The sequence below is a fragment of the Chelmon rostratus genome, chromosome 3, assembly GCF_017976325.1.
Source record: "Chelmon rostratus isolate fCheRos1 chromosome 3, fCheRos1.pri, whole genome shotgun sequence".
Taxonomy (NCBI): Eukaryota; Metazoa; Chordata; class Actinopteri; order Chaetodontiformes; family Chaetodontidae; genus Chelmon; species Chelmon rostratus.
In genome coordinates this window covers 12302335-12317184 of record NC_055660.1, presented here as the reverse complement: position 1 = coordinate 12317184, position 14850 = coordinate 12302335, and the positions used below count along the sequence as shown (strand labels likewise).

General features: G+C 42.7%; 1 protein-coding gene across 1 annotated transcript in view; it reads right to left on the bottom strand.

The window, feature by feature from the left end:
• Positions 1 to 14850, bottom strand: part of cacna1ab (calcium channel, voltage-dependent, P/Q type, alpha 1A subunit, b) — a 153011-nt gene that overhangs the window by 57407 nt on the left and 80754 nt on the right. The window contains 17 exon segments of the mRNA XM_041933435.1: positions 712 to 1292; positions 3637 to 3829; positions 4806 to 4918; positions 5235 to 5302; positions 5519 to 5639; positions 6441 to 6513; positions 6622 to 6753; positions 6985 to 7097; positions 7975 to 8087; positions 9000 to 9197; positions 9699 to 9791; positions 10221 to 10265; positions 10383 to 10498; positions 10658 to 10761; positions 13228 to 13415; positions 13740 to 13892; positions 14027 to 14118. Of these exon segments, the coding sequence (XP_041789369.1) occupies positions 712 to 1292; positions 3637 to 3829; positions 4806 to 4918; positions 5235 to 5302; positions 5519 to 5639; positions 6441 to 6513; positions 6622 to 6753; positions 6985 to 7097; positions 7975 to 8087; positions 9000 to 9197; positions 9699 to 9791; positions 10221 to 10265; positions 10383 to 10498; positions 10658 to 10761; positions 13228 to 13415; positions 13740 to 13892; positions 14027 to 14118 (2496 nt within the window).

Here is a 14850-nt window from a genome sequence, read left to right as displayed (position 1 = left end):
TTTTTGATTATTCTCACCTACGTTGTCTAAAAGTCTAAAATGTTCTCTGCAGGACTTGGGACATCATTAATGCTGGCATTCCTGATCCTTGTGACATGTGGTGCTCGAGCACCCATCGAAAAAGTTGGGCACCCACAGGGAAGGTCGTTCAAAAGACGAATGAATGAATGATAAATTAATAAATAATGATGAATACCAAGGTATGGTATTCATGTGTGTAGGTATCGGCTGTATTTTCTAGTGTTCTGTTTTGGTCAGCATTTAAAAACTCAACATTGCATCCTGTTGTACTGCAGCTTGTTATAATTCGTAGCAGAGCAGTGTCACACTTTCTTGCTGTTGTCATCTGTCTACATCTGACCGACTGTCTTGCCGACATTACAGTCATTACTAAAGCAAGCTCATTGATAGTGATTTTATGACCACCATCACTTTCGGTGGTATTCAAATTAAATTTGGGCACCCAACTCTACCATACATGTAGTTAATCCCAGCAGAAAATTTTGGTGCAACCAGTTTGTGTTGAGCTACCAGCTGAGCTGCCAATTGCACGTACTGCTAAACAGTTTCAGTCTGGAAAGACACTGAAAGAGAAAGACTGTCAGGTCGCTCCCTGATTCCTGACAAACACAAACTGAACTGGCTTTTAATTCTTGTCAGGTTGTAATTTGGGACATTCATTCAGAGAAAATAAAGCCTTCCTTCACTCACTTTCTGGTGCGATGCCCTCTGCTCCTCTCCTGGTTGCCGTGGCGATGCCGTCTGGTCTTCCGTCCCTCCCCTTCCACGCCTTTCTCCCCCTCTCCCTCCGTCCCCCGTGATCTGTGCCTCCTGCCTTCCTCCCCCTCCTTGGCTGCCCTGCGGTGCTGTCTGGACCTCCTGTGTTCGTTGGTCCCCTCTCCCCCCTCACTGTGGTGGGGAGACACACTGCGAGCCTCCCTACCTTCCCTGTTCCTGTGTCTGTGGCCCCGGTGGCTCCTGTGGTTGTGCCTCTCCTCCCCCGTCTGGCCCTCCACATTGCCCAAAGATGTGCAACTGAAGCCGTGCTCCATGCGGGTCTGGCCTATCCCTCCACCGTCTGGCACAATGGCTTTCTGATGATGGTGGTGGTGGTGATAGTGGGCGGCTCTGCGGTAGTGGTCTATGTCCTGGCGCCGGTACTCCTGGTCCAGAGGCAGCTCACCAGGTTGGGTCTTGTTGGTGTTGTTGTTGCGGTTGTCCTGCGGGTTGACCACCAGCGGCCGATCCAGGTGGGTCTTCATATCACCGCGTCCTTTCCGTGGGTAAGACACCTGGGTTGGGGTAATGGGGTAGCAGATTGGATGAGTAGGTGCTGCTAAAACATCAGATTTATCGAAAAGGATTCCACCCAAAGTACAAAAAGACATATTTTCCTACTTACCCCAAGTGTTTTCTAGCCATGCAAGATAGTTTTGGTTTCACTTGTCCAGGTTTTGAGATATTGACCTCTTTCTGTTTTTGCTGACACCCCAATGGAACTGAAGGAAATTTAATTTGTGGTGCTTATACATATATAAGTGTATAAAAATTACACTGAATAATTCAACAGCAAAAATGGTTCAACGGTCAATGTCCTCACTTTTTCCATAAAAAAACAGTTCACAATGTCTTCTGTGGATTATCCACAAATTAAATTCCATTGACTTCCACTCTGTCGGGGTGGCAGCAAAAAATTCTGACTGCTTCTCAAAACCTGAGCACATGAAACTGAACTTATTCGCACAGCAACTGCTAAATATCTGTTGGTGAGCGAACTGACCCTGTGAGGCCAGATCACAACCATAACTTTACTCATAACTTGAAACACACACACACACACACACACACACACACACACACACACACACACACACACACACGTATGCATTTATAAATAAATGTTTGAGCATTCACATGTGGGATCAATCCTTTCTTTGATTGGTTTGCTTAATTCAAATTAATATGAGACTGAGCCATGTGGCTGTAGATATGGATATTATCAGCAATTCTTTCCATAATTTATTCATTCACTAACTGTCACGTGTACTAAATATACATTTTTGTTTTTTTAATTCCTGAGGAGATGGTGATTTTATGGTTAAAGTAAAGGTGGTTCATTGAATGGATCAAATATTTGGAATAGGCAACAATAACAAAATAGGCAAATTGAAGAGGAACATCTTGCCAGTTTTGGACAAAAACCATGTATCTGTGACAGTTAAGGAAATAGCTCTTATTTCCTCATTGACTTTCATGCATATTTGTATCTGTATAGGTGGGTTGTAACAGCCTTCAAGAAGCAGAGGATCATCAAACTCAAAACACATCATAGTTGCATTTACATGGTTTTACGTTGCAGTAGCAGATTGCTTCAAAGCTGGCACAAAGGACATAATACAGGCTTGCTGTGGCCTACATTCAGGCAGTTTATACCCAAATTAAATCTCAGTTTTCCCAGAATAATCCCAGAATTTGCAACACTTGCACAAGCCCCCGCCCGGATACCTCCCCTGAGCCACAGACATACACAGTTCGGCAAACAGCCCACCATTTTTGGCTCCACATGAACAATTTAAAATAAAAATTGCCATGAATCTGTCCAGAACCACAAAATAGCAAACAGATCCAGCTGTGAGTATACAGTTTGCCGAGCCATATCCAGTCGACTCCTGATGACTTTTTATTCTTAAGCCCGCTCCAGTTTTGAGTCTGCAGCCATCTTTGGGTACAGCTCTGGATTTCTCTGCATGCCCCACTTTAATAATGCATTGCTCCCAAGCACGCAGCTTCAAGCCGTCCCATATAGCAGCAGCTAGCGCAATAATAACACTCTTCCACAGACTTAAAGGGACATTACACCCTGGAATCAAAACATCTGAAGTGCAGCATGACCTAGAATACACAGTGACAAAAAGCAGGTCAGGCCTTTGTGTTAGTCCACAGTTTCCACAGTATATCACTAAACATAACATACAGATGGGGTGAAATTTATTAGAATTAAAGAGTAGCTTAACACCAGGCTGGAAAGCAGTGTTCTAATATGGTAAATCATCAATGGTAATGTCACCACACTTCTACATCACTGCAGCAATGTGAAAAGTCGGAGACCAGCAAAAACTGTTTTCCAGCTGATGTTAAACAACTGTGATCTTAAACAGGTGTTGATGCAAAGTTCATAAAGGATGATGGATGGGGAGGATGAACTTCATCTCAGGATTCATCAACTTCCAAACTTTAGGAAAGTACATAAAAAAGTCCATGTTTTCCTTAAAATGTTGGAGCCTGCAACATACTGGGGATATATCCTTTTAGGAAACATGCTTAGGTTATTTTGAATTTTCACAAATACCTCTTGCTATTTCATATCAGATGTTCTGGTCGCTTCCACTTTTTGATTTAGAACTTTTTCATCTGACATCCAAGATGTGTTCATTGGCTGGGAAAGTTGATGAAAGTGAAATGATTTGAATCAATGCGGGTCTCACGTCTAGACCTCCGACTGAACATGGGTGATAATGTCCCTTTAAGTGGTATCATATCACTCTGCACACATTACAACAATTATTAACCATATATATCAGGAGTAGACTGCATATATATGTATATATGTGTGTCTCGTGTAGGGGAGGTGCTCACCTCCTCTCCCTCCCCTCCCACCTTCCAGTCCTCCTGCTCCAGCTCATTGTAGAGCGCCTCGCGGCTCGTCATTAGGTTCTGTCGGCGGATCTCGCTCGTTCTCTGCTCCCACACTGACTTGTTGCCCTTGATGTGGTTCTTCTGCTGCTCCTTACTGTTGGGAGGTGTAAGTGAAGGAGCCATTGGAGGGCGGGGGGGATGGAAGTGATGGTGAAGAGGGTAAGGACGGCAGGAGAAAGAGGGAAAAGAATTACACACTTTAAGGTGGAACTGTAAGATTCCTGTGGTAAATTAACATTAAGTACAGTATACCCTTAAAAAGGAAAGAGAAAACTCCAGTAAGCTGCAATTTCAATGTGAGAATGTGCATTTTGCACATAAATGTGCAGAATGTGTGAAAACATGAAAAGAAATGCAAAATCCTTGAGCTGCATGTTGATTTACTCATGTTGTGTTCTGTGAATAAAAGGAAGCGTCTGAGCTAATTTCCAGGCTTTAAAACACACAATTTCGAATCCATGACTAGAAATCATCCACACCCCTGCTACAGTAAATGACTGACAAGTTGGTGTCTAATTGACAAGTATAACTGCAGCACAAAACCACCAGCTTCTAATCTAGCCATCAAAGGTTCGATTGTAGAGTCCGGCGACTTCGAAAGGAGCAGCAGGGTTTTTGTGAGCATCATTTTGATGTGTCCTATTGTCAGCGATTCTGCTGCCAGGAGCAGATTTTACAGACTGTCCGCCTCTCGCTCTTCTTCACTTCACAAAGCCCTGAATCTGTTCCTTTCACTCTCAGAACAATCGCTTAATCATGTTTTAGAGGACGAGAACGGGGAGAGTGTGATGGCGGGTGTTTGTGCGTGTGAGTGTGCGCATCACGTGTACATGAATGCCTGCCAATCACAAATAACCGATTTGAGAAAGTGTGTGCAATTTTTACAAAAAGACTGAGGAAGAGAGACTTTTGTCCAGAAGAGTGTGGTTGTGTGTGTGTGTGTGTGTGTGTGTGTGCATGAAACTATTTTGTTTATCAGTGTGTGCACGTGTATTTTGGGGTAATTCAGTGTTCATGGTGAGTATGCAATGCAAAGTGTATATTTTTGTATAGTATATATTTTGTATGTATTTGTGTGTACTGTACAGTATGTGACTGTGAGTGTGTGTACTCACGCAGCAATAGACAGGTTGGCTGCCGATAGCGGGCTAACCTCCGCCACTTCCTTAGCCTTCTGCATTGCTGTCTTCTGATTGGCTGCTTCCTCCTGTTCCTCCTCGTCCTTTGGGAGAAGAAAAGAATCATCTCAGTCTCTTGATCCTGGTTTAAATTTCAATACACTGGTATGTAAAATAATAAATAAATACAGCTAATCAAGTTTTTTGACACAATTTGAAGACGTAATCCTAATCTATCTTTCTGATATTTTCAGCATTTTACACATGAATCCAGGATCTACAATTACAGGTCCAAACAAAAGCTCATTGTTACGAAATGACCCTGAAGACATCTTTCACAGGTTACAATATATTTACTTTTTACTGATTTTTATTAAAATAAAAAAGCAGAATGTATTTTTCTCTGGTTTGATCCTGCACCTTGGTGAGCTCCTGGGCATTGGCCAGATTGTCCACAGCGATGGCCAAGAAGACGTTAAGCAGAGTGTCTGTGGTGGCAGAAGTCAAGGAGAAATAAAGATGCCAGGACAGCTAGAGAGGAAGACGACGGGATGAAGAAGGAGTGGAGAGGAAGTGGAAAGGTTTTGACACAAGAAAGACACAAGCTCATGCAAATGGGAAAAAAAAATATTTGTGTTCAGTATGTTTACATATTTATATTGTGCATTTGTATACATGTATATATGAGCGTGAAGGCAGGATACAGTTGCCAAAGAGTGTGAGGACAATGAAGAAGATGGAGAAGACCATCCCTTTGTCGTTCACTCCTCCCTGGGACTCAATGCCATCGTACATCACCATGTTCCAGTCCTCGCCTGTCAGGATCTACACAGAGAGAACAAGCGCTTAAACAGACTTTAATACTAAACAGAAGGTCAAGGATCAAATCTTGGTCTGAGGTTGTGTTTGTTATATTGTTAATAAGCCCAAAGATACTTCTCACACACTGATGCATGATCACCAACATACTGTACACGCACACACACACACACACGCACACACACACAGAGCTGGCCTCTGAGTCACTCAGCGAAAAAAGAAGCAGCACAAATGGCTCTTCACAAAAGCTGTCTGTCTATCTGAGCAGAGAGGACACAGAAACATGGAGACTGCAGTCAGAACTGAACAAGTCATCTGACAAACTGGTGACATGACAACAATAGGCGTCATTTAATTTCACTCTCAAAAAGGGCTTCAGCAGTCCTGAACATGTACGTGAGTGTGCATGAGTGTGCTTACAGCCATGTTTGGAAAACACAGTAAATACAATGCGACTCACTGGTACCTGTTTTGCAGAGGGACGTATTTTTGAACCGCACTGTAGAATTTATTTAGCGAAATGGATCTTTTTTTTTTTTACATAAACTGATACGAAAACTTTAAGTGCGATTTTTAAGGGTGATTTCAACAAACGGATAGCTCAGAGTTTATTCAATTTAGTTATTTGTCCTGGTGTTTGTGGATAACATAACCAGCTAATTTATCATGTTTACGAAAATGACAATATGGGCCACATCATACAAATATTAGCTAATATATATAATATATATATATATATATATAATATATATATATAATATTTTCATGCAGAACGATAACGAAAATGTAAAAGCTTCTCTTTCCTACCTGAAAAACTGTCATGATCGCTGCGGCAAAAGTGTCAAAGTTAGTCGGAGGGGTTCCGTCTTCAAAGTTGAATCTGAGAGGAAGAAAAGTGAAATGTCATGACAATCACAGACACAGAGAAAGTCAGAAACATGAAGTTAATGCAGAGACGTGAGCCTGTTTTTAAGTTTGTGATACTGACTGTCCTCCGAACAGCTGCATCCCCAACAAGGCAAAGACCACAATGAAGAGAAAGAGGAGGAAGAGCAAACTGATGATGGACTTCATGGAGTTTAGCAGGGAGACCACCAGGTTTCGGAGAGGAGCCCAGTACCTGAGGAGGGGGAGGGGGAGGAGGAGGAGGATTGAGGAAAGGAAGTGCAAAAGCAGAGAAAGAGAAAGAGACGAAGGAAACACAAACACAAAGAAATTAAAGAAGGGAAGAGGACAGGACAGAAGGCAGAGATAGAGGAGGGGAAGATGAAAGAAATATGTGATTTTCATACTTTTCAACACTAAATTGTTATTGTGTTAGAGTATTTGTGTGTGTGAGAGAGAGACTCACTTGGTGACTTTAAAGATGCGGAGCAGTCTCAGAGCTCGCAGCACACTGATCCCGAATGACGTTCCTGGTTTGATGGTGGCCCACACCACCTCAAAGATACTGCCCACGATTACCTGCACACGCACGCACACATATGTAATACGGTCAGATACTGTTGAGCACGTTCAGGTGTTTGACAAAACTGTGATTATTTTTTCTGTGAAAATTAGAATTGGGTCATCAAAGCAGAGGCCTTTTTAAATCCTTCCTGAATCTAAACTTACGGTAGCTTATAACAAGTTTAAGCTACAAACACAATAAATAACTAAAACTCTAAGACAATAAAGAGCTAAAAAGGTTTTGGCACATGGACTACATATTAGCTGAATTATCAATATATATATGTCAATTAAAAACATTTTTTGAAAGATTTGATAAATGGTTGATCAGAACAAGCTAACAAACTCCACATTTTACCAGCTTGTAACGAGATCCTACAAAGACAACCTGAATCCAACTCTGTTCAGTGACACTTCAAACCTCCGGGGGTTATAGAAGCTTTGAAATCATCACGGAGATTTTTTGATCATTTTTGATGACTAATCATCAAATCCAAAAACAAACTAAAAGCATTTGTAGCTGAGACCACTGCAGCGATGCATTCAGAGTATTTATCTCTATCCAGTGCTAGCTGACTGAACACAGCATTACATGTTGTCACTCCACCATGCACGGTGTGTCAGCATGAGCCTCTGCATCTACACTAGCATGACGAATGAATGTGAAGTTGTAGCACATATATCAGTGACAAATGCAACGCTGAATCGGCCCATTGTTCATTTTTCATGGGACAACATGGGAAAATTTCTTTCTCAAATCTGTTGGTTTTAATTTGAGTGTTGGATTTGTCATCAGAACCTGATACTTATGAGCATAATTAGTTTTTTCACTCAGTGACTCTGTGTGTTTGTGTGTGTGTGAGTGTGTGTGTGTGCCTGCGTGTGCACTCACCACACAATCGAAGCAGTTGAATGAGGAGTGGAAGTAGGGCTGGATGCCCAGACCATACATCTTGATCAGCATCTCAGACATGAACAAAGCGAGGAAGATAAACTCTGCATAGACTGGAGGGGGGGAAGGGGGAAGAGAAGGAAAGGAGGGAGGAGAGGGCAAGGAATGAGGAGACAGAAGCAGAGAGGGGGTTAAAAGGGGGGACACGGGAAGGTGAATATGAGATAGGGTGAGGTCATGTAGAGAGAGAAGGAGTGGGTTGAAGAAAGAAAGTACAAAGTGCAAGAGAGAGGTGGAGAAGTCAAGAAAAAAGATGGAAAGTGAAGAAAGAGAAAACAGAAGAGAAAGAAGGGAAAGAGAGATATGGAGAGAGTAAGATGAGGGGAAGTCAATAGCGGTGCGAGTCCAGTAGTGTATGACAGTCTGGTGATGAATGGACTCCATCAGCAGCTACAGCTTCATATGCTAATGACACTGGACAGCGGCCAGGGCCAACGAGCTGACTCTACCCACAGCCTTGTGTGCGTGTGCATGTGTGTGTGTGTGTGTGTGTTTGTTTGTGAGTAAAAGAAGGCGATGATGGACCAGATCCTGGTTAGCAGAGAAGGTACAACATGTTTTTTGCTATTTAACAGAGTTAAATTTGTAAATGCGTTGTTTGCACGTGTGGGAAGAAAGAGCAGATTTGAAGTGTAAAAAGATGATTCAGGTTGGGACGAGGTGTGTGTGGACAGCAGCGGTGATTAACCTGAAAAGTGTTCTGAGACACAACTGTAAAAATAACCTGGCGTCAGGTGTAGATCTGGTGATGGCTTTGGTAACATAAAGGTACTCTCACATATGCCAACTGTGCCAAAGGACTGGTGCGTGTGTTTGACCACAGCTTAGAATAAAATCTGTTTAACATTTTCCTGTTCAAAAGATAAACGTGCAAAATATGCAAAGCTTTTGAATTTCTCAGAAGATGCCTGCAAAAAGTCTGCAGTATGTGTGGATGTGTGTGTTACATGTGTGTGTTTACTCACAGAGGAAGTCAGAGAGCAGCTCAGGCTGGTTGTAATGCACCGCAGCCACACACATGGTGTTGAGGCCCACCAGGCACAGCACCGTCCAATAGAAAGCCTGCGTCTTCACTATCTTGCGGATGAAGAATCGCATTCGTCGCTCCTTCTTACTGTAATTGGAGCCCTCCTTACCGCTCTTTATACTGGAGCGGGCAAAACCTGGGGGGAGGCAGGCAGACATGACAGTCCATAGCTGAGTTTGACTGATTTAATTTTTTTCCTCGTCTTTTTTTGGACCCATCACCACTCCCACTTTAGGGGACATAAGGCTCTTCATTAACATAAGATGACATGAGGTTTATTTTTAGCTCTTTTACATCCTCCACCCTCCCATCAACTAATAATGTCTGCCCTTTTGCCAGTCGGCGGCAGGAAGCACCACCTCAACATTTATCCTATAACTGGCCTAGTGTTGTACAAGTTATGGCGCTTCCCTAATTCACAATCCTGATCTGAGATAACCAAAAAACGTTGCATTTTGTTGTTTCTCGCTGCAGAAGCCAGTACACTCAACAGTGCTGCAGTTTGCCTTGAAACGAACAGAAACTTCCCGCCTGAACAGACCACCTGGAATAAACCCTCCTGAGCTGAAGCTACTGGTGTGAGGATGCTTTGAAAAACCTTTTCATCCTCACGCGTCCATCCCTCTGTTTTTCTTACCTACTGCATCTCCCATGTTGTCCTCTCCCTCCTCAGGGTTCAGCAGCTCCGTCTTGTTGTTTTTGGTTTTGATGGTTGGCCTTCGCCTCGAACCTAGCATGAGAAATAAAGTTTGTTCCTTCATCTGTCTGTCTCTCAAATGTTGCTGTCTTACCCTTCCCACAGTCTGTCACTTGTAGGTGTATTGTGCAAAATCACACATTTACACATTTTGACTGAGCAATTCCGAAGTTGCTTAGTCATATATTGTCAAACATAACAGTAGCTTAAAGATGTTTTAGCAGTCTACAGCGTCTGGCATCCTTATTTTTCCTCTAGGAAGAAAAACTGAAGACATGCATCACAGTGCATGTGCATGATTCGTCTCACGATACAAGCTGTCACTGTGAATACACCATTCTCCTTGTGGCTCTGTTTTCACACTGTCTTTTGCTGACTGCACTAATGTCATTATGCACTAATGCTGCACCAGTGTTATCCACACACACACACACAATTAAAAAAAGAAAGAAGGTCGGTTACCATCAAAGTTCCCTGTGGCGTCGTCCTCAGCCAAAATCACCTCCTCTGCACAAGAAAATAAGAAAGGAAGATGTTATCACACTGCTTCAGGATTTAGTTGGTTTTCTCACATGCATTATGTCTACACATGGGAGCGAGCAGTGTGTGTCAGTGTGCACTGACCTGCTTTGCAGATCCACTCCAGGTATCCGTTGAGCTCTCTCTCAATCTGCTGCTGTCGCCTGAGCTTGAGGAACTCGCTCCTGTTCTCCACTCGCTCTCTCTCTTTGGCAAATTCACTGTGGACACAGTCGCCATTATTCTACTTTAATGCGAAGGCGAGATGCTACAGAGCACACAGGAGTATACAGTATTCTGTTAAAAAAAAAAGGTTGAGGAGGGCGTTTCAACCATGTAAGAATGACTGCGAGTGTCGACAGACACGCAGAAGAACATACCCTGAGAGTACACCCAGCACCAGGTTGAGCATGAAGAAGGAGCCGATGATGATGAGAGGGATGTAGTACATCCAGTTCCAGGCACTGCCCTCCACATCATTACTCTGCAAAAGCAAAACAGAGCGAGAGACACAGACAGATGTGTTATTAATGATAATCTAATATATAAAAATGTGCATATTCTGTTATTCTGCTTAGGACTGATGGAAAAGGCCAAATACATTTTTCACTTTTAATCGACCTTTGCTCTTCTTGCAAACAGATTCTTAATTGTGTCTGTACTAATATTTCATCTCCAACAGGTACTGACTACATTTCTGAATCCAGGACCGCTTTGGTGCGGGTTGATTCTTTCATTGTTTTAGCTCTAAATAGTCCCTGTACCAAGTTAACAAACCCCTATGAAAAAACACAACTTCCATTTACATTCAGTGTTTCTCACCAAAACACACTACGTGCATCCTGGAGTTTCCTTCCTCGTGAGACATTCGCAAAGCAGATTTTTTTAATCAACTTAAATTGTGCATTATTTACATCCACTGATTTGCGCTGGTCAGGTTCTTGCCCAATTGCATGTGCGTCTTGCCCAACTGCATGTGCGTCACGTGTGTGCACGACATTAACAAAGCAGGGAGCCACACCTTTTTAAAATTCTTTTTACTTACTTTAATTCTTTTATTTATTTATTTGTTGATTTTATTCTTCTGTGTTAAGCTTCTTGTGCTCCTTTTTGGATGTTGGAAGGCGCTATAGAAATAAAGTTTGATTGATTGATTGATTGATTTAAACATTGCTCCATCGCTGTATTACTGGACAAAAACTCCAAAGAGTACCTTAAAGGGTCACTTGTTCCTCTAAATGATTGACTTCGATTTCAGAAATGCATGACTCTGTTATTTGTTATTCGATTAGAATTTTGATTTCAGCTCACACACAAGAGATCTTAATTCCAATCAAATTGCTTGGTTAATATAATGCAGCTAACAAGGGACAAAGACGGACTGAAGGATGTTAACGACTTTCTCTGTACTGCACGAGAACCAAGGACAGCTGAAGTATATATGTTATGCTGCCTCAGGAGTGACCCATTTTCTTAAACTTCACTTGAACTAAACTTTAAAGCCTGAAAGCCTGACCTGGATGCAAGGACGTTGCGTTTGCGTGCAGAAGCAACAGAGAGACGCACGGCATGTGCAGCGTTAGCTTGCAGCAATGGCTTCCACAGACACCGATGGCACTGAGATGTCTAGTGAGCAATTAAAGGCAACAAAACTGACGGACACTGTGTCACTTCCTACTGTCACCAAACAAATCCCGCTGACAATCAGAGAAATAAGGTTACTGGAGGATATCGTGTTTCTGTGACCCGTGTCAGCTGATTATTATCTGCTGCCGGAGTGCTGTGTGCATTTGTTAGGTTTTATACTGGTACAGCGCGAGCAGCCCGTTCTCTATTAAACTTTCATTGGTTTCCTCCTGACTGCCTGTGTGAGAGTGGAAGTCAGCCTCCATCCATCAGAAAAGATGTTAAATATAGAGCGAGACAGACCAGAATAGAGAGTGGAAGAGAAGGAGGCGGAGAGAGAAGGAGAGCGACTCCGAAGGCAGGAAAAGGACAGATGAAAAGACGGATAAAGGAAGTCAGACAGAGAAGGATAAAGAGAGTGGGGGACGGAGAAGGGCTTTTGGATCAAAAATGGTGTTTTGAATCAAATCTCAAACTACTTAATGCCTCATTTAGTTGAATGAAACTCAAACCAGTCACAAACCTCCACACCCACCTACCCCCACGAGTCCTTCAGTGTGCTAAAAAACGTACAGTACAGACCTAATACACAGCACAGAGTACACAGGGAACATCAGTACTATGATAACTGTGAGAAAGGTGACAAGATTTGTAAGCTATGAGCGTAGATTCTCTGTTGGCAGGGAAAGCATAACCAGCAACCAATATCTGCAATATGTTTGGTATTTTTGTGTGCAAACAATTATGCACAAGGCAGCATTCAGACCAACAATAACGCAGCAGTCTCCTTCATTTCAATGAGACCACTGCACGGGCACAGTGAGGGGTCCTGATGTACTGATGCTCTGCACGAATGAAGTTCCTAACAGATTAATAAAGTTCTTTGAACTGAACTGAATATGGTGGTCAATCAAATATATGCAAGTGATCAAATCTGCTCGTTCAGGTCAATACAATATGCAAGTCCATTTAAGTCTGTTAAGCATGGTTAACGTTTGATCATACCTGATCATTATCAATAGATACTGCTCAGCACAGCAGTCGGACCTGTGTTTTACAAGAATAATGAATGAAGCCTGGTTGTAATTAATATTCTGGTGTTTCTCCTGGTGACATGTAAGTCAAGTTAAGTCAATTTTATGTCCATCCCAGATGAAATTGATATAGTGTTAAGATTTCTGAAGGATGTCAGGCTTTAGCTAGCTTGCAGCTATCGAACATGTGACACTGCTGGTGTCTGAGACTCCTTGACGTTGAACTGTAAGCTAAACAAGGCTACATGTAGTTAAATGTTCAGTTTGGCTCACTGGACAGGCTAACTTACGAAGTAGAGCATGTCTGTCCATCCCTCCATGGTGATGCACTGGAAGACGGTGAGCACGGCGAAGAGGATGTTGTCGAACTGGGTGATGCCGTAGTTTGGTCCAAGCCAGCCACCTCTACACACCGTGCCGTTGGGACACAACCGGGACGGCAACTCTTTGCCGCATGGTAATTCGTCCACTACCTCTCCTGATCAAAGAGACACAGAAAGAGACAATGAGGGATGTAACACAACCCAAGTTAGTTTTGGATCAGAAAGCAAACATTTAACAATGCTTTTCCTACTGAGACATGTTAAAAATTTTCCCTGAACAAGGCCCATGGCACACCTAAATGACACCAACAACAGCTTTTCCTGACAAGTCGCTGTGAAACAGGCTCAGCTTTTTTTGGACTTTAACGTCCAGTGAAGGCAAACTGTAAATGGATAAACTAAGCAGAAATAACTCAGTGAAAGCCTCAAGACTGTTTGGCTGATGGCAACAATTGCACATTCTGTCTTTTTTTTCTTACGTGTGACTTCATCATAGCAGGTAGTGTGGAACTTTCCCATGTAGAACTCCAGGCCGATGATGGCGAACATGAGGATGGCCACGAACAACAGCAGGCCAATCTGTAGCAGGGGGATCATAGCCTTCATAATGGACTTAAGTACCACCTGCAGGCCTGGAGGACACAGTGCACAAAAACAATCAACGATGCATGATTGGTTTGATGTTACAGACCAAGAAAAAAGGTGTGCACTGTCAACATTTGCTGCTGTTATTCTGGTTTTTGGTTATAAGTGTGCACACACTTACTGGGAATCCCTGACACCAGTTTCAGTGGTCGTAGCACTCTGACGGCTCGTAGTGTCCTCAGGTCAAGCTGAGAACCAACTGACGACAAAATACTGCAGAGAGACAGCAGGAGAGAGGCAGAAAAGTGGAGACATCAGAACAAACATCAGTTTAACTGGTCACGTCAAAAATCATCAACTTCGCCAAAACATTTACAGCTACAAACTTCTTCGGCACGGAATACCAAGACGACTGACCAACTCGTGAACTGCGGCAAGTGATGACGAGATGTAACTTGCTACCTGTCAACCTTTCCACCTTTCTACAGTTCCATGGCAACTGGCATGGCATGATGGCTGTTTTCATTATGTGATGCAGTCAGAAACAAGTGGACCTTGATGGAGAATCTTGTGTCATCATATTAAAATCAGCCATCATATTAAAATTTGTGCACCTTTGTAACATTCCTACTTGCACTGAATTCCTCGATTTGGCTGTAAATTACCCACTGAAGCAGCACATCCTTTTTTTCTGAATTTCTTTGGCTACACAAAGCGGCCGTCAACTGCACAACCAGTTGCAATTGGCTTGATCTGTACAAGAAAGAAGATAACTAGGCACTTCCGTTCGACGTGGACTCTCACTGGCTATTGTTGGCTGTGGATGTCACATGATAGATTGTAAGTGGTCGAATCGAAGTGCAGCGGCCATTTTGAGAGAGAGATGCTTACTGGAGTTTAAACAGAGAAACATGAAGATTATCTAATTTGAGATGATAACAAAGCTTTCTTGTTTTGAACGAACTATTTTCCTGTCCTGGATCGTCTGGCCCAATGTAAATAGAC